The sequence below is a fragment of the Pipistrellus kuhlii genome, unplaced genomic scaffold, assembly GCF_014108245.1.
Source record: "Pipistrellus kuhlii isolate mPipKuh1 unplaced genomic scaffold, mPipKuh1.p scaffold_m20_p_2, whole genome shotgun sequence".
Classification (NCBI taxonomy): domain Eukaryota; kingdom Metazoa; phylum Chordata; class Mammalia; order Chiroptera; family Vespertilionidae; genus Pipistrellus; species Pipistrellus kuhlii.
This window is the reverse complement of record NW_023425515.1, coordinates 2,016,613-2,035,945: the sequence shown is the minus strand read 5'-3', so window position 1 is coordinate 2,035,945 and position 19,333 is coordinate 2,016,613. Positions and strand designations below refer to the sequence as shown.

At 43.6% G+C, this 19,333-nt stretch overlaps 1 protein-coding gene across 1 annotated transcript; it reads left to right on the top strand.

Annotated features, from left to right (window-relative positions):
* Nucleotides 1-7,765: 7,765 nt before the first annotated feature.
* HMGN1 (high mobility group nucleosome binding domain 1) lies at nt 7,766-14,001 on the top strand. The gene is made up of 6 exons (XM_036446105.2): nt 7,766-7,972; nt 8,296-8,328; nt 8,418-8,447; nt 8,532-8,582; nt 11,730-11,858; nt 13,134-14,001. Exons 1-6 carry the CDS (start codon nt 7,958-7,960, stop codon nt 13,179-13,181), a joined length of 306 nt encoding a protein of 101 aa, XP_036301998.1. The 5' UTR covers nt 7,766-7,957; the 3' UTR covers nt 13,182-14,001.
* The last annotated feature ends 5,332 nt before the right edge of the window (nt 14,002-19,333 follow it).

The following is a 19,333-nucleotide window of genomic DNA, read 5'->3' as shown; positions in this document are numbered from 1 at the left end:
GAGCCCGCTGCGCCTGCGCACTGCGGCCCAGCCCGCTGCGCCTGCGCCCTGAGGCCGAGCCCGCTGCGCCTGCGCACTGGGCGCGCTGGCAGGGAGGCGGGGCCGTCGTTCCCACCAGGTCTCCGTTTACACCTTCTCCGTGGCCTTCCCGGCTTCCATAGTCTCCTCGCACCCACCCCTCCGTTCCGGGGAGACCAGTTTCCCAAACTCTGGTGGTTTGGGTACCACTGTCTCTAGTTTGGGTGCATCTGCAAACCACTTGTGTTATTATGCACTACTTCCTTTACCTTGATTCACTCTTATTTTATTTAAAATAAACCTTTCTAGCAATAGAAAACTACCATGATTGTAGTGGCAGGTATCTGTAAAGAGAAACGTTTTGGAGTTATATGCAAAATGTATTTTTACAAGTCAAAACCAAACACTGTAACGATTTCCAAAACTGCATACCTAATTAAAAAGCAGTTTACAATCAGCCTGTAATAAACTAGTTACCCTACATATAGGTGAAAACGGGGTATTACAGCAAAAGAACACCAATTCATATTTATGAATAGTAAATAAAAGATGTCTAGCTGCCTCTTCTGCTGTGATTAGAGTCTGAGAACTAAAACCCGATTAAAATGGTTCCTGGAGCGGTGGTTCTACAAATTTGTTTCAAGAAAAACATGAGAAGCTAAGCTACTTAATTGCAGAGTTCTTTCTTTCTATGGAAACACATCTTGGCTGGTCGGTGATGCTGAAATGACCAAAAGACTGGCTTGGAGTCTGCCTCTCCTCCATAGCCTTCCCCTCCAGCACATGCAGCAAGGCTACTGGCTCCTGTACACACTAGAGATTTAGAAGAATTTACAGGGAGAAACCACCTCATGGAAAGTGATGGCAGCTCCCCCTCTGTCTCTACCGTTTGAGCTGAAGAGGAGAGTTTCAGCTGATACCGCTACCACACACTATTACATCCTCCCAGGAAGAGGCTCACCAATTCCTGGTGAGGCAAGAATTTGACATAAAACAAAAACACACCAGAGAAATATCCCTGACTGTGCAGCAGTGAGGGGAGAGGACCTGCCTTCAGGGGAAACCCACCCTGAGTAACTCAGCTCTCCCTATTGCTTCATTTGGACAGGGCTCAAAAGAAGCAAATGGAAGACTGACTTTTCCTAACGTGTGGAAAGAAAATATGAAAGCCAAGACATCTCAGGAGAAAACAGTCTAGATCTAGTAACCAGAGATGTGCTCAAAACTGAGTGCCTTAGAGGCAGTTGCTGAGGACAGCCAGCACAAAGTGGATTCTTCTCAAGACAGGCAACCCAGAGGCAGCACTGAACTACAAGGTGAAACAAAGATGGTCTCAACTGTTCCCAAAATAGTGAAAACAGAAAGTACAAGAAGAAACAATTTAGCAGGAATGGACTTACCTATTCTTTGGTTTGCCCACTTGATTTTACTAAATGAAAATAATGATAACCACGACAGTGATGATGATGATGATGATGATGATATACAGTGCTGAGTCAAAGAGCAGACTGACAATCTTTCCAGAATGAACTAAGTGAAATCTGCAGTGTTTATTTTGGTGACTGGCACCAAATAAGCTCAGGGAGTTACCTTGAATGCACAAATGTATAGCCATCATATTTTTCATTAGCTGTCACAGAAATGATAGGTTGGCAGCCTGTTTTAAGATCCAGGATAACAATGAATGAAGTATGAGGATTTCTTAGGAAATTGAATTCTAGCATAGCTGAGTATTCAAGTATTCCCTTTCTGTTCACACACATGTATGTATTGTATATGTGTATGTGTGTGTGAGGAGCTACTCAGTATGAAAAACATAACATTGTAATTTGAGCTATTTTGCCCTTTTTAACTTTGTTAAAAAATATAAAAAATGTTAGATGCAAATGTTAAAGTATATGTAAAAACAGCACTGTGGATGTTGCTAGGTATAAATAAAAAAGATATTGCTGATTAGTTGTTGAATAACATTGGGAATATACTAAATGCCCCTTAAAATAGTTAGTTGTACGTTATGTAAAATTCACCTAAATTTTTAAAAACTGCTAGAACCACCCAGGCTGTGTAGTTGTTGGTTAGAGCATTGATCCCAGAAGCCAAGGTTGTTGGTTCCATCCCAGGTCAGGGCATATATAAGAATCAACCAATAAATGCATAAATGGAACAATAAATTGATCTCTCTCTCTCTCCCTAAAATCAATTTTAAAAAATAAAAAATAATTGCTAGTGCCCTAGCCAGTTTGGCTCAGTGGATAGAGCGTTAGCCTGTGGACTGAAGGGTCCCGGGTTTCATTCCGGTCAAGGGCACATGCTTGGGCTGTGGGCTCTGTACAATGTGCAGGAGGCAGCCAATCAATGATTCCCTCTCATCATTGATGTTTCTCTCTCTCTCTTCCTCTCCATTCCTCTCTAAAATCAATAAAAATTTTTAAAAAATAATTGCTAGAACCAAGTAACCTTAATTTTTTTTTTTTTATTTTAGTGTGCCCAGAGTGCCTCAGTTGGTTGAGTGCCCTCCCATACATCAAACGGTTGGGTTTGATTGCCATTCGAGGACTGATGGAAGGGAACCAATCGATGTTTCTCTCTCTCTCTGACCATCAGGATTTGAATTCCGTTCCTCTACATCCTATCCAATGTCAGTCTTTTACATTTTAGTCATCCTAATAGGTGTGGAATGGTATCTCATTAGACTATTTTGCTTTATTTGTGTTTCCTTCAAGACTATTGATATTGAGCAGATTTTCATGTGCTCATTTGTCACTCTTATGTCTTTCTTGATGATGTATTTGTTGAAATCTGTTGCCCCTTTTACTTAGTTATTTTCTTAGAACTGGATAGTGTTTTGAGTTCATTCTGGATACAAGCCCTTTACCTGGTATATATTTTGCAAATATTTTCTCCCATTCTTTGGTTTGTCTTTCATTCTCTTAAAAATGTTCTTTGAGGAGTAGAAAATTTTAAACTAGTAACAGAAGGCAAATCAGTTATTGCCTAGGGGCTTGAGAGTGTGACAAAGATTGGCTGAAAATAGACAGGAGGAATTTTTTCCAGATCTTTTATATGTTCTCTAACTGGATGTGGTGATGATTGCAAAACTGTAGATTTACTAAGAATCATTGAATTTTACACTTAAAGCAAGTGAATTTTATGCAATGGTCTTTTAGTACCATTTTAATTTTTTAAAAATTATTAAGGTATGAAACCCTTGGGTGTGTCAGACACTATACTAACTGCAGGGTATAAAATGATGGTGAACAAAACATCCAAAAGGCCGAAACCGGTTTGGCTCAAAGAATAGAGCGTCGGTCTGCGGACTGAAAGGTCCCAGGTTTGATTCTGGTCAAGATACGGTATGTACATTGGTTGCAGGCACATCCCCAGTAGGGAGTGTGCAAGAGGCAGCTGGTCGATGTTTCTCTCTCATCGATGTTTCTAGCTCTCTATCCCTCTCCCTTCCTCTCTGTAAAAAATCAATAAAATATATATTTTTTTAAAAATCCAAAAGAAGGCCCAAGGCCCCACAGCATTGCTTCACAGCTGGGCCTCATCTGGGCACCTCCAAAACCCAAACAAAGAAGAGGAATCCGCAGATCTCTCCATAGCTCCTGCTGGGTGGCCTCAGGCAGAGGCTAAATTGGTACCTCCTTGGAGACCCAAGAACCAATGTACCCAGGAGTCAGAGTAGGACCATCCAGATTATAACTCCTCAGATCCATAAGGGACACACTCAGGGGCAGACTCAGTGAGCACCAAAGCCCTCCTGAAGCAAATCTTGTCTCATAAGGGTATCTCCAGCATACAAGTTCTCCCATCATAGACACAGCTGATCCTCACAGCCAGTTGTCCTGGAGGTCAATTCCTCCCAGTAATACCAACAACAATCAAGACTTAACTACAACAAGACTGTGCACACAGCCCACAAAGGGATGCACTACGAGTGTCCACCTCAGGTAACTGGGGAGGCTGAACCACAGGGCACTATAGGACACCTAGCACACAAAGCCACTCTATCAACTCAGGGAAGCAGCCATTCTATCAACTCAGGGAAGCAGCCATTCTATCAACTCAGGGAAGCAGCAAAAATGCAGAGACAAAAAAACAGGTCACAAATGAAAGAAATGGAGGAAAGCAAACTACTGGATATAGAGTTCAAAACCAAAGATAAGGTTTTTCAAGAATTTTCTGGAAAAGACTGCTAAATTTAGCGAGACCCTCGAGGATATTAAAAAGAACCAACTAGAAATTAAACATACACTGACCGAAATAAAAAATAATACAGAGATCCAGCAGCAGATTAGAAGATTGCAAGAATCAAATCAAATATGTGAAATACAAAGAAGCAAAAAACATCCAACCGTTAAAGCAAAAAGAAAAAAGAATGAAAAAATGAAGATAATGTAAGGAGCCTCTGGGACAACTTCAAGCATACCAACATCCAAATTATGGGGGTGCCAGAAGAAGAGAGTGAGCAAGATGCTGAAAACCTATTTGAAGAAATAATGACTGAAAAGTTCCCTCACCTGGTGAAAGAAATAAACTTGCAAGTCCAGGAAGCATAGAGAACTCCAAACAAAAGGAATCCTAAAAGGACCACACCAAAACACATAGTAATAAAATGCCAAGAGCAAAAGACAAAGAGAGACTATTGAAAGCAGCAAGAGAAAAACAGTTACCTACAAGGGAGCACCCATATGATTGTCAGCTGATTTATCAACAGAAACTATGCAGGCCAGAAGTGAGTGGTAAGAAATATTCAAAGTGATGAATAGCAAGAACCTACAACCAAGATTACTCTACCCAGCAAAGCTATCATTCAGAATTGAAGGTCAGATAAAGATCTTCACAGATAAGAAAAAGCTAAAGGAGTTCATCACCACCAACCAGTATTATATAAAATGCTATAAGGTATTCTTTAAGAAGAGGAAGAAAATAAAGATAAAAATTATGAACAATAAATACATATCTATCAACAAGTGAATCTAAAAATCAAGTAAATAAAAAATCTGATAAACAGATCTGGTGAATATGATAGAATCAGGAGTATAGAAAGGGAGTGGACTGACCATTGGACCATTGGAGGGGTGTAGGAGGTGAGAGAAGAGATTGGACAAAAATCATATACCTATGGATGAGGACAGTGTGGGGAAGGGAGGGGGAAGGGTAGAGGGTGGGGTGGGAACTAGGTGGAAGGGAGCTATGGGGGAAAAAAGAGGAACAACTGTAATAATTTGAACAATAAAGATGTATTTTTTTTTTTAAATCTGTATGCCACCAGTTTGTTACCTGTAACCTAGGCATCTTCAGTTATCCAGGAAGAAAGATCTTTATGAGCCAAGTTCAGATCTCAGCACTGTCAATGTCTGAAGACCTTGTAGTGTCTCCCACTCCTTGGAAAACAGCCCAACTATTTAGCCTGGCATCAACCACCTCCAGTAGGCTGTGGCTATACAGTTTTCTGCCTCTTCCCTTAAGTCTTCACTGCCACTCTATCTCCATCCCTGCCACTCTGAAGGTCCCTGAGGGCCATCAGGGTCTATTAAGACCGCATGCTGTGGAATGTACTGTCCCCCTGGCCAGTTTGTGTGCTTTCTCTCCCACTAAATTACCACCCTGAGTCCTTGGGATAGATGTTCCTTCTGCAATATCTCTACCCCTAGGCCAAGCATAGTGCCTCACATTAAGAACATATCTGTGCCAGGTCCTCTCTGGTGTCATTTTCTTTTAAATGCAGATCAGAGAGAAAAGGATCAATTTTAATATTACCCTGCTGCTCCCAATTGTTCTCTCCAGAAGCAACCACTGGCAACTTTCTTGTATATTCTTCCTTAGATATGCAATGAGTGTATAATTTCATACTCAATATACCTATATTCTCAATAGATGCTATGGAAAAGCCAGGCTGAGGTGGACATAAGGAGTTGCTATTTTAAATGGGAAGGTCCGGAAGGCCTCATTGAGAGGGTGACATGTGTGCAGCCTGGAAGGAGGTTGAGGAAGAGCACTGCAGTGGTCCGAGGGAGCAACAGATGACAAGACCCTGAAGCAAGGAGTGCAGGGGGGTTGTGGTTTGGAAGGTGGAACGGGTGAAAATCATCAAAGTTGCCCAGATCAGAGGGCTGTAAGCCACTCTAAGGATTTCAGGCTTTCTTGAATGAGAAGCCAAAGCACGAGAATTATTGATCAAGAGTTAAGTCTAAAAAAAAAAAAAAAAAAGAGTTAAGTCTAATGACTTTCAAGTCACTTCCCTAGTAAAGCGATGCCTCCGTTTTTCTTCCCAATGGCTCGGTTTTCACCATGTGGAGATGCCACGGTTTTTACCTGGGCCCCTCAAATGGCCGACATTTGGTCTAGCTCCAAGCTTTGGGTTTGAAGTAGCCTCATGTTTTTTCCTCTCCAAGAATTCCAGCTGACAATTTTCCGATTAAAACCTTTTTCTATAATCACCCACTCAATTACAAGTAACTATTTCTTCACTTAAAACACACACACACACCCCAGAATAATGTACGGTCTCACTGATTCTGGGGTTCCTAGCTCAGACCCCCCGCCCCTCCCCCAAGTCAGAAGCCCTTATTTCACCTTTAAAAGGTGCTTATAGCCAAAACCAGTTTGGCTCAGTGGATGGGCCATTGGTCTGTGGACTGAGGGGTCCCAGGTTCAATTCCAGTCAGGGTCATGTATACTGGTTGCGGGCACATCCCAGTGGGGGGGGGGGGGTGCAGGAGGCAGCTGGTCCATATTTCTCTCTCATCCATGTTTCTAGCTCTCTATCTCTCTCCCTTCCTCTCTGTAAAAAAAAAAATCAATATATATATAAAAAATCAATAATGTACATATATAAAAAATCATTTATTTATTTATTTATTTATTTATTTATGTATTTTTTTTTTTTAAAGAACGGTGCTTATGTGAGCAGCGGTTAAAACCCGCAGGAACGGAGTGGGTGTGCTTCCCACTTCACTTAAGCGCCGGAGGGTGACCATGGCCCAGGAACCCACAGGCTCCTGAGTCGACCCCCGTGCACCCCCCAGTCCCGAATGGACGGGCGATCACCAGGCAGCTACGCAGAAAGAGCGGACAGCGAACACCCGGGTGGGTGGGGGGGGGGGACACCGCCGGAGTCGGCGGACGTCGCAAAGACCCGCGCCTGCGCACTCGGCGCCTCGCGAGCCGCCCGCTCCCGCTTTCCTTCCCACGGCCTCCCTCCCGGCGCCTGCGCACTGAGACCAGCTTCCCGCCGGCCTGCGAAGCCGGAGACCCTGGCTATCCTTTCTTGCCGACTGAGGGGGGCGGAATGGATCCTACTTGCATCCATTCCCCCTCCCTTCTCAGTCCACGAGAATGGCTTTCAGTGTTTCACCGCCATTCTCCCCGGATGGACGGGAACGAGTCCTGGCGGCACGAAGAGCGGGCGGGAGCCCAGGTTATCCCGGAGCGCTGTGGGCGGGGCCTCGCACAGGTCACGTGGCGCGCGCCCGCCAATCGGCAGGCAGACCGCACTTTGCGGCTCGGCTTCAAACTGCCGTGAGGCGAGAACGGCCCCCGAGGCCCCGCCCCCCTCGCCTGAGTCTGGGGCCCCGCGAGACGGCGGGCGGGAGTGGGGGCGCCGGGGGGCGGGGGCGGGCGCAGTGGTCGAGTGACGGCCCGCCTCACCTATTCCGGGCTCGGGCCGCCGCCGAGGGGGCCCCGCAGCCAATGGGAAGGGGCGGGGGCCGGCCCGGCCGGCGGGGAGGGGGAGCGGGCGGCCGGGGGACGCGGGGGGAGGAGAAGGCGGGCTCCCAATCCGGTTTCATCTGGTTCTCCCACTGCCCCCATCGCGGGTCCGAGCAGCCCGGGCGGCGGGAGACGCGGCAGCGGCCAGGCAGCCCAGGTTCGCCCAGCCACTAGGCGCGCCGCGGCCCTCAGGCACCCAGCACGCGCGCGGCCCGCCGCCACGATGCCCAAGAGGAAGGTGAGCGGGGCCCGCGGCCCGCACACGCCCCCTCGCCGCCCGGGCCCGCCGCAGCGCCCGTGAGGCCCAGGCCTGGCGCGGCCCCGGCGGCGTGGGCCCAGGCGGCGCCCCGGGGCCCAGGCGGCGGCGGGCGGGCGGGCGCCTCGCGGCCTCGTGCGCGGGGCCGGGGGACGCGCGGGGCCCGCAGCTCCGGGGAGTGGGGGGGGGGGGGATTCGAACCGGCGGCGGGAAGCCCTGACGTCAGCCGGGCATTGTTCTGCGGGCGCGGGGCGCGGGCACTTTTGTCTGCGGGCTGCGCCCACCGCGTGCGCTTCCTCCCACAGGTCAGCTCCGCGGAGGGGGCGGCCAAGGAGGAGGTAAGGGCCCCCGGGCCGGGCCTTGGGGGAGGGGCGGCTGGCGCCGCAGCCTGCATTGGTCGCTCATTTTCCTTTTCTCTCTCCCAAAGCCCAAGAGGAGGTCGGCCAGGTTGTCAGCCGTAAGTAGAACCAACCCCACCCCCGTGTCCTTCCCGCGGGCTCGGGCCCGGGGCAGGGACTCAGCCGCTCCCTTTGCCTTGCAGAAGCCCGCGCCTGCGAAAGTGGAGGCGAAGCCCAAGAAGGCGGCGGGAAAGGTGGGTGCCCATCACCTAACGGGCCCGCGTGTCATCGGAATGCTGCTGCTGCTGCTGCTGATGGGCAAGGGACCTTTTCCCTAACAAAACGCCCGTGCCGCCACCAACACCTTGATTTTTGCAAAGTTAAATGTCAGGCTCTTGAAATGTCGGCATTTCACCTTTTCGTTTTCTTTTTAAGCTTTACATCTTAATAACTAAAGTAAACTTTTTTTTTTCCTGGTCTGAGTATAAAATATGGGCATAAAGGTCGTGACTTACGGGGTGTAATGTGCCCCATGAACGCTGCTGCAGAATTTAGGGAACTTATGACTAAAAGTGTTAAACGTTAACTTGAGCTTGCCAAGAAACCCTTCATTGTGTGCGTGTGCATGGTCAGTGCTCGTCCGTGGTCGCATGCTTGTGTTTCTTCTGACAATAACAGCGAGGCTGGGCCTGCGGCCAGGAGGAAAGTGTATGTTTTCGCATGTAAAGTTCACAAGCCAGGGTAGCGGGTCCTCTTTGTCGTGTGTGGGTAGATCGAGTTGTGTTCTCTCAGAGAATGCTCTTCTGAAAGTATTTCACGTGCAGTCATGTGTAGAGTTCCCAAATCCATTTTTTCCTGACGGTGTTGGTCATGACACTTGCTGCTCTGGAAGAGATTGATGACCGCATTGCTCACCTTGCAGGTCGTTGGAATGAAGTCCCTGGGGATGTGTACATGGGAAAGCTTAAGTTGGAAAGGCAGGACATATGTAAATCATTTGTGACTTTGTTTTCAGACATGACGCGAAATCACCCTCCTCCAAGCTCTCCGTGTTCTTCAAGGCCAGCACATGGTGTGATTAATTTCTGTCCACTCACAACTTGAGAGTTTAGTGTTTTTGATCTCTTCCCCCAAAAACACCCCTTTTCTAAAAACATTTATTTAAACATTGAACAGAGTGTAAAAATCTTAATTTTTCTTTAAAAGCAAGTTCTGCTTTTGTGCTGGCTTTTTAAAAGGTGCGAGGAAGGTATGAACATAGTATGTTAGCTTAGAATTTGTCACACCAAAAGATAACGCAGAAATTCTGTGTGAACCAAGTTTGAGTTCCCCAGAAAGTTTTCTTGACTGAAGAAAAAAAAAAGGTGGATTGTATTGCAAAATGTTGACAAGAACAGTGTACTGTCATTACCCATCTTTTATTTTTTGCTTTTTAAAAAAATTATTGTTGATTTCAGAGAAGGGAAAGGGAGAGAGAAACATCAATGATGAGAGAGAATCATTGATCAGCTGCCTCCTGCATGCCCCCTACTGGGATCGGGCTCTAGCAGCTGAGCCAAACTGGCTAGGGGTTATTCTTTGCTTTTTTTTTTTTTTTTTTTTTTTTTTTTTTTTTTTTTTTTTTTTTTAATATACCAGTTGGATTAAAGACTATGCTTACTTACCTTTTAAATTGTTCTTTCTTTCCTTATTGACTTCTGTCTATATTTTGGTCTGCTTTAAAATTATTTTAATGTAAGCAGTTCAATTTTAATTCCAGTTTGGGACATCAAATGTAATAAACATTTTATTTCCCTCCCCTCAGAGGTCAACAGGTAAGTCCTCGTCTCAGTGTCCTTAAGGAGCAAGCCTGTCAGTTCGTCTTCCCAAAGAAAAGAGGATCAGTGGCTTTTTCCTTTAGTTTATGTAGTGCATCTTTGGTTTTATAATTAACCCATTTAAAGCCTTAAATGAAGGTAAAGCTTTTGATGTATTGATTATCATACTATAGGTTAGACATGCTGTTTTCAAAACATATATATCCAATATGTGCTCCTGACTTGGATAATTTCCTTAGAAGGATTTTGAAAGTAGAAGCATACATTAGAGAAATGTGTTAATTATTTTGTTTCATCTAGCTTTCTGACTATTAATAGTTAAAAGTGGTATTATTTCAGCCCTAGCTGGTTTGGCTCAGCAGATAGTGTGTGTTAGATCCTGGTCAAGGGCACTTGCCATGTTGCTGGCTCGATCTCCAATAGGGGGCATGCAGGAGGCAGCCGCTCAATGATTCTCATTGATGTTTCTCTTCCCTCTCCCTTCCTCTCTGAAATAAATTAAAATATGTTTTAAAAATAAAATAAGTGGTATTATTTCAATCCACTTCATGGTAGCAACCTGTGGAACAGTGTTGTCCCAAATATGTTCGTTTACCTAATTTAGTATTTATCCTAAAGATATGGAATGCCACAAGTGGTACAGAATACAGTGCACTGATTTTTCCCCTCTGAGTATTGATGTTTGTGAGACCACATGCCTGCCTTTGTGGCCATTTAACTCAAGTATTAGGGGTATTGATCCAACTTCTGGTGACCTAATTTTTGGTGTTGCTACGTAATTTATAGGAAATGTTAAAATATTTGTTAAACTTACCATAGATGAGTAGTATCCAAAAATATTGTTCTGTAGTGCTTTAAACGTGGCTTAAATTTTAAACCTATTTCATCATACTAATTAATATGTGTGCTTTCAGATTCTTCAAAACACCTAAATGATAACGATAAACTCAAAATTGCTCTTTTTAGCTACTCATTATATGATAGTCAACCTGACCATACAACATCTCTCAGGTGAATGGGCTATACTGTGAGGGTGATTGTCTTGTCAGCTCAGTGGACATGTGACTATTTGATTATTGTACATGCTTAAGAGAAAGTTTGAGAGTTACCAGGGAAAGAGATCCCTGCACTCATTTGTTCCGCCGTGGGAAATTCAGAACATAGTGGGAGATGAGGAAGGTGTGGGGCAGGGGTCCTCAAACTTTTTAAAGTGGGGGCCAGATCACGGTCCCTCAGAGAGCTGGAGGGCCGGACTATATGAACTACTAATTCCTACTGTAACACCTCGGCTGCGCAAAAAAACCTGGCGGGCCAGATCAGACTCCTCTGCGGGCCGCATGTGGCCCGCGGGCCGCAGTTTGAAGACGCCTGGTGTGGGGGGAAATTGTGTAGCTCAGGCCTTAGGTTTAAACATCATTAAGGCTCGCTAGGCCAGTCCTGTTACAGTTCTCCTTAGTGGACTTGGTTGTCCTGGTTACTGGGGGCGGCGGACCTTTAGGTGGCTCCTGTAAAGTGTCATGTGGCTCAGGCTGACACAACAGAACATTAACATTAAAACTATTGTGGATACTGTCTCTCTCATAGGATAAGTCTGCGGACAAAAAGGTGCAAACGAAAGGGAAAAGGGGAGCGAAGGGGAAGCAGGCCGAAGTGGCTGACCAGGAGCCTAAAGAAGATGTACCTGCGGAAAACGGAGAAACTAAAAACGAGGAGGTTGGAATGTTTGTTGTTGGTTTTTTACTCTTACAATAGATAGTAAGTTATGTAGCTGATAAGATAGTCTTTATTTTTTATATTAAGTATTTCATGGCTCAGTGGTTGGCTGACATTCCGTGCACAGAGAGGTCTTGTTCGATCCCCAGTAGGGGTGTGTGCAGGAGGTACCGTATTTTTCGGACCATAAGACGCACTTTTTTCCCCCCAGAAGTGGGGGGGAAAAGTCCCTGCGTCTTATGGTCCAAATATAGCCTACACATATACTTTAAAAAAAAAGTTTTTTTACTTGCCCGGCTCTGTGTGGTCTCTGTGTGCTTGCCCGGCTCTAAAATGGTTCTAAATGCTGCTGTTTACTTTACAGGGTTGATTACATGTGTTTATGACTGTGATGTTGGGTTTTAATGCACATAAAATATTTTAGGACACTATTTGTTTCAGAATCTTTTTTTCTTCATTTCCCTTCTCTAAAAACTGGTGCGTCTTATGGTCCGAAAAATACGGTACTTAATTTTAAGCTTTTCTATTTAAAGATCAAATTTTAATGTAATCATCCACTTCTAAATTGTAAGATTTACAAATTCTTAGTTCTAACCACAACATCTAATATGTGCTATAAAAAGACATTACTATTCTAGTTATGAGGGAAATATTGAATACGTGTTATCAAACTACAGTTGATTCTTGTTACTCGTGATGGTTATGTTTTAAGAGGTTGCTGTGAATACTGAACAGTTAGGGGAAATGCAGGGTTAGAATCCTTCAATGCTGATCATAACACTACGATCAACTGATTAGAACCTTATTTCATGTGTGTTTCTGTTTAGTACATGTTGTCGGTACATGAGCATTGAACTTGGAAAAGTTGCTTGTTTACTGTGTTAGCACGGAAACAAGGCAGCACAACCTCAGCTGGGAATGTGCATGCTGGATAACACATCATTGGCGTTATCGTGGAAGCGCCATGAGCATTAATTGGGGTTATAAATAAATTTTCATTTATTCTAGGGGTGGGGGAGAATACCAGTTGGTTGCCTTCTGTGTGTGCCCTTACTGGGAACGGAACCTGCACCCCTTTGGTGCATGGGACAACACATCAACCAACTGATCCACATCAGCCAGGGCAAGAACGGACTGTATCTTTAAGACCTAAGAGTTATACATATATATTAGTTATATATATGTATAACTTACTATGTTAACTTTTAATCTCAAAGATCATAGCAATAACACCGAAACCAAATGTTTAATCATTATTTTTCCTTCGATTTGCAGAGTCCAACCTCAGATGAAGCAGGAGAAAAAGAAGCCAAGTCTGATTAATGTCATATACCATGTCTTATCAGTGGTCCCTGTCTCCCTTCTTGTACAATCCAGAGGAATATTTTTATCAACTATTTTGTAAATGCAAGTTTTTTAGTAGCTCTAGAAACATTTTTAAGAAGGAGGGAATTCCACCTCATCCCATTTTTTTAAGTGTAAATGCTTTTTTTTAAGAGGTGAAATCATTTGCTGGTTGTTTATTTTTTGGTACAACCAGAAAATAGTGGGATATTGAATATGGGAGACTTTGATTGTCTTGGATGTCAGCTTAACATTCCATAGATGGGAGTAGTTTTTATATCCTGTAATACAAAAAGTACTAAATGGCAATTTGGAGTCAGTCATGCGTTTGCTATGTCTTGAACATTTTAAATTACTTCTATTCACATGTTTTTGGTAGAATTGTTTCCTAAAGAAAACCACTCCTTGATCTTGGCTCTCTCCCTGTCAGAATTTTGTGCATTTGTAACATCTTTGGTGTGGTAGTCCAGTTTTCCTAGTAACTTTGTCAATGTGCTGTGAAAGATTGAAAATCTGATTATGTAGTATATATGATATTAAATTGTGAATTAGTGGGACTTGGATGTAACAGCGTACCAACATTTGAAGATATTGGTACTTGATACTCTATTAAGGAAAGTTAGCCTCTAAATTTTAAGCTGGAAAGTCACTGGAATAACTGTTTAGAGAAGAATCACAATTACATGACTTTACATTTTTGGTACGTATGTTAAGAATTGTGTACAAATTGAAATGTCTGTGTACTGATCTTCAAAACAATAAAATCTCAATTATGAAAGAATTATTTGAGGCACATGGATTAAGTTTAAACAAGTTCCATATACTTCCAAAACTTCCTTAAAATTTTATTTTACTGTGAACTACTTGGATGTGAAGGCAATCTGGGATGTGTGGGCGATCTGGCTGCGACATTTGTCACCCCGTTGATCTCCAGGGTTGTAAATTACTTGAACACATCTACATTGTACTTTTTTGATAATCCTTACCTGAAGATATTTTTCCATTGATTTTTATGAGAGAGTGACAGGGAGGGGAGAGACAGACATCAATTGGTTGCCTCCCAGGTGCTCCCTGGCAGGAACCAGGAATCTAATCTGTAACTAGGTACCTGCCCTTGACCAAATAAAATCTGCAACCCTTTCATCTGAGGGCTGGTGCTTTATCCCCTAAGCCAGTGGTCTGCAAACTCATTCGTCAACAGCCAAATATCAACAGTACGACAATTGAAATTTCTTTTGATAGCCAAGTTTTTTAAGCTTCTAACGACACTTCATAATAGACTTGCCCAGGCCATGGTATTTTGTTGAAAAGTCACACTCGAGGTGCCAAAGAGCCACGTGTGGCTGGAGAGCCGCAGCTTGCCGACCACGGCCCTAAGCCAAACTGGCTAGGGCTTCGTGGTACTTTAAGATGTGTAGGGCTTTAAGATGTGTGTGTGACTGCATTGGTTCGATAATGGGAGAAATAGCCAATGTCCACCGGAGCAAAACAGCCCAGGAAGTGAGCTTGTAAGGACTGACGAGGTCGGATCTAGGCTCCAGTGTGTTCTGTATTTGCATATTTTTAAAATTTGCTTTCTTGTATATTGGACTTGGAGTTTTGCCATCAAAATAGTCTTTAGAGATGGCTGGTGTTTGGCACTAGTGCTGATTTGGCAAATGCAAAAACCAGGCCCAGAGAAGGCACTTGCCAAGATGACTGCTGAAGAGGAGGGGGCCTTGGAACAAAGTTGGAGAGATTCTCTACACTCGGTGTGTGCCTTTGCCTGTAGACTGATGGGTGGGAGGCAAGAATGCTTAAACAGGATTGCTAGGGGGTCACGCCTCTGCAAGGACTGCACAAATGACCATTTTGAACAGAGTTCACAGTGGAGAGGCAATGACATCTTAAAAGTGTGAGACTAGGAAAAGCAGATGCAAAAAGGAGGACTTTGGCAACCCCTGGGGCATGGAAAAGGACTCGAGCAGGATCCCCAGTATGTAAATTAAGTAAAGCACTCACACTTGAGCAATTTTTTTGGTGCCAGGATTTCTCCAGCTCTTATTTGTACCAGTTAAAGGGATACCTAAAAGCAAACTGCTGAATTTTAACGCACGCATCCAGCAGGGTTCATTTGTACTGTCCAGCTTCCTCAGCCCTGGGAATGGTGATTGTACCGTCAAAAAAAGTTTCTCAATTGCTCTCATCACTAATAACATTTTTTTAAAAAAAATAGTAGAAGGGTTTTTTTTTTTATTTCTTAGATTGATACCTAAAAGATTGTCTTCTCTACAGAAAATTGGAATAGAATTCCAGATCCTACTTGACTTCAGCATTATCCTTTTGTGATCAAATGAATCCTCAACCCTTTGCTGTCAAAAGAAAAAATTTTTTTTTTTTTTACTGATCCACTTTGAGATGTAATGTGGGATCAGTTACAAAAAAATCTCTTGCCCTTTCAACTACTTTTCGTTGTGTTTTAGAGAGAGAAGCACACTTGGATTTGTTGTCCTACTTAGCTGTGCATTCATTGGTTGATTTTCGTGTGGGCTCTGACTAGGTATCAGACCTGCAACCTTGGTGTATGGGGTCTACACTCTAACCTACCAAACTACCCAGCCAGGGCTCAACAACTAGTTCTGAACAAAGAACTGCATGATAAAAAAAAGTGGCTGACTTGACATCAATTCAGACATCCTAAAAGGACAAAAAAAGATAACTAATAACAATGCAAGCAAGTCAGTCTTATTTGTTAACTAGAAAAACCAGTTACCAAGCACCCTTCAGGCTTGTCAGGTGGAATTTGACCTTTCCAATGAGGATTAATCGGGTTTTAAAGCACGGAACCAGTGCCTGGTACTCATGGATGCCCGAGGGGAAAGATGTGGTTGTAGAAGTCAGTGTTCAGAAGTGGGTGTAGAAGTATGTGTAGGGGTTTGGGCAGGTGCAGGGGAGAGAAATGTGTATGTGTCTGTAATTGAAGCACAGAAGCAACTTGGGATAATTCAGTGCAGGCAAGCTAAGAATACCCTTACGCCAAAACCGGTTTGGCTCTGGATAGAGCGCCAGCCTGCAGACTGAAGGGTTCCAGGTTCAATTCCGGTCAAGTGTGTGTACCTTGGTTGTGAACACATTCCTAGTAGGGGATGTGCAGGAGGCAGCTGATCGATGTCTATCAATTGATGTTTCTAACTCTATCCCTCTACCTTCCTCTCTGTAAAAAATCAATAAAAAAAGGTATTTAAAAAAAAAAATAATACCCTTGCCGAAACCGGTTTGGCTCAGCGGTAGAGTGTCTGTCTGCGGACTGAAAGGTCCCAGGTTCAATTCCGATCAAGGGCATGTACGTTGGTTGCAGGCACATCCCTGGTAGTGGGTGTGCAAGAGGCAGCTGTTCCATGTTTCTCATCGACGTTTCTAGCTCTCTATCCCCCTTCCTCTCTGTAAAAAATCAATTTAAAAAAAAGTGAAAATTCTCTTTAAAAAAATAATAATACCCTTAATTCACTTTCTAGACAACTAATGCATTTTTATCTACGTAAGTTTTCCAAATTGGTGTTATACATCCTACTTTGTAATCTCATACTTCTATGTTAGTATAATTCTATAGCATTTGTAAGTGCTGTATAGTATTCAGAGAACATGGTTTTGTCTGATTTAGAGATTTTTCCTATTGATACAAGCATGGTGGTATGAAAATAGGGGTAATTTCTTCTAGTCTTTACAGATACATCCCTAAAGATATATCTGCCTATCACAATCCACAGTTGTTCCCATGAGTTTGCAGCAAAAATACTTAATTGCAAGACAGTTGAAAGTGTGAAAACATGCCGAAACCGGTTTGGCTCAATGGATAGAGCGTCGGCTTGGGGACTGAAAGGTCCCGGGTTCGATTCCGGTCGGTCAAGGGCATGTACCTTAGTTGCGGGCATATCCCCAGTAGGGGGTGTGCAAGAGGCAGCTGATCGATGACTCTCTCTCATTGATGTTTCTAACTCTCTATCCCTCTCTCTTCCTCTCTGTACAAAATCAATAAAATGTATTAAAAAAAAAAAGTGTGAAAACATTAGACTTTGAATAGGTAAGAAAATAGACTTAAATAGATGATGAGAAGCAGCTCAGTAACAAGTTGGTTTACATTACATTAATAATATGTAATATTTTGTTTAAAAAAACCCAACACAACAAAGACCTGAGCCCAGCCGAACGACTCAGTGGTTGAGCATCGGACCAGAAGGTCACAGTTCAATTCTCGGTCAGGGCACATGCCCAGGTTCTGGGCTTGATCTCCAGTGTGGGGTGTGCATGCCCAGGTTCTGGGCTTGATCTCCAGTGTGGGGTGTGCATGCCCAGGTTCTGGGCTTGATCTCCAGTGTGGGGTGTGCATGCCCAGGTTCTGGGCTTGATCTCCAGTGTGGGGTGTGCAGGAGGCAGCCAATCAATGATTCTCTCATCATTGATGTTTCTGGCTCCCTTTCCCTTTCTGAAATCCATAAAAATAGGTTTTAAAAAAAACACATGAAAAATAAATATAAAGTCAAACCATTTAATTCCAAAAGATAAAGGTAGTTATTTTAGACATGATTTACTTCATATATATTTCAGTATTTCTTTATTTGTAAAATGTGTTAATATTTACTTAATAGTTCACCCTGTGATTATGCCATAATTTGGCAGTTAAAGTTAGATGTGTGAGATTATATATATATATATATATATATTGATTTTTTACAGAGAGGGAGAGGAATAGAGAGCTAGAAACATCAATGAGAAAGAAACATCAATCAGCCGCCTCCTGCACACCCCCACAGGGGGGTGCAACCAAGGCACATGTCTTTGACCTGAATCGAACCTGAGACCCTTCAGTCCGCAGACCAATGCTCTATCCACTGAGCCAAACCAGTTTCAGCTGTGTGTGGTTTTTAATTAGGAATAATTTTACCCACAGTCAAGTACAGTATATTGATCCCCATATACCAGTCAGTCACTCCCAACAGCCACAAACTGTTGTCCAGATTATTTTGAAACAAAGATTAACATTTTTAAAATTATATATATGTGAAATTAAAAGTGAACAAAATTCGCTGATACCAGTTTGGCTCAATGGATAGAGCATTGGCTTGGGGACTGAGTTCGATTCCGGTCAAGGGCATGTACCTTGGTTTCAGGCATATCCCCAGTGGGGTGTGTGCAAGAGGCGGCTGATTGATGACTCTCTCTCATCGATGTTTCTAACTCTCTATCTCCCTTCCTCTCTGTACAAAATCAATAAATATATTTAAAAGTGAACAAAATTCACATAAAGCAAATTTAAGTTTTACATATTTTGTCCGGATTGGATGCAAATTCAATTTAACTTAAGTTTTCTTAAAATCCAGTGTGGCTAGTTCCATCTTTAGAATCAACATATGTCTTTCCAGAAGCTAATTCGACATGGATTAAAACCAAGGAAGTAAGTGGGTGTTTTGAAATCCTTTGAGGGCATGAGAATGTCAAGTGATGTGATTAAATGATAGGAAAGCATTGGGAGAAGGGAAGCCACAGCCCAGAGATGCCAGAGGGAATCTCAGGGTGGTACCCGTGCAGGTAGAGTTGGAGATCCTTGATTCAATTCCCAGTGGGCACATGCCCAGGTTTTGGGCTCAATCGCCAGTGGGTAACACACAGGAGGCAGCTGATCGATATTTCTGTCTCTCCCTCTCCCTCTCTCTCTCTAAAAACCAATAAAAACTTTTTTTGGGGGGTGGTCACTGCATGCCACCCTGGTTAGATATGAATGTGACCCCCCAGGGGTAGGGAGGGAAGAAGGGCACTTAGCTGAAGCCATAGTTCCTTTCTCGGAGGGTCTGAGAATCTGCAGGCGCACACTGAAGTCTGGTGCTATCAGTGATTTTCAGAGCTTACAGCTGGATTCCTGGTGGGTTCCCTCCACCTTTACAACGATACACATCTGTTAGTGAGAAAAGCTTCAGAAAACACCTTTGACTTAACTAACTTTAGGTGAGAGTAATAACGGAGAAGACCCACCTGTGTTATCTTACTGGTCTCTGACAATTAAGTCCAGGTGTCGAACTCAATCAGAGAAGGGGCCAAAATCTAAAATCCAGCCTAAATCGCGGGCCAAATGGTTTACTGAACAGTCATAAACTGTC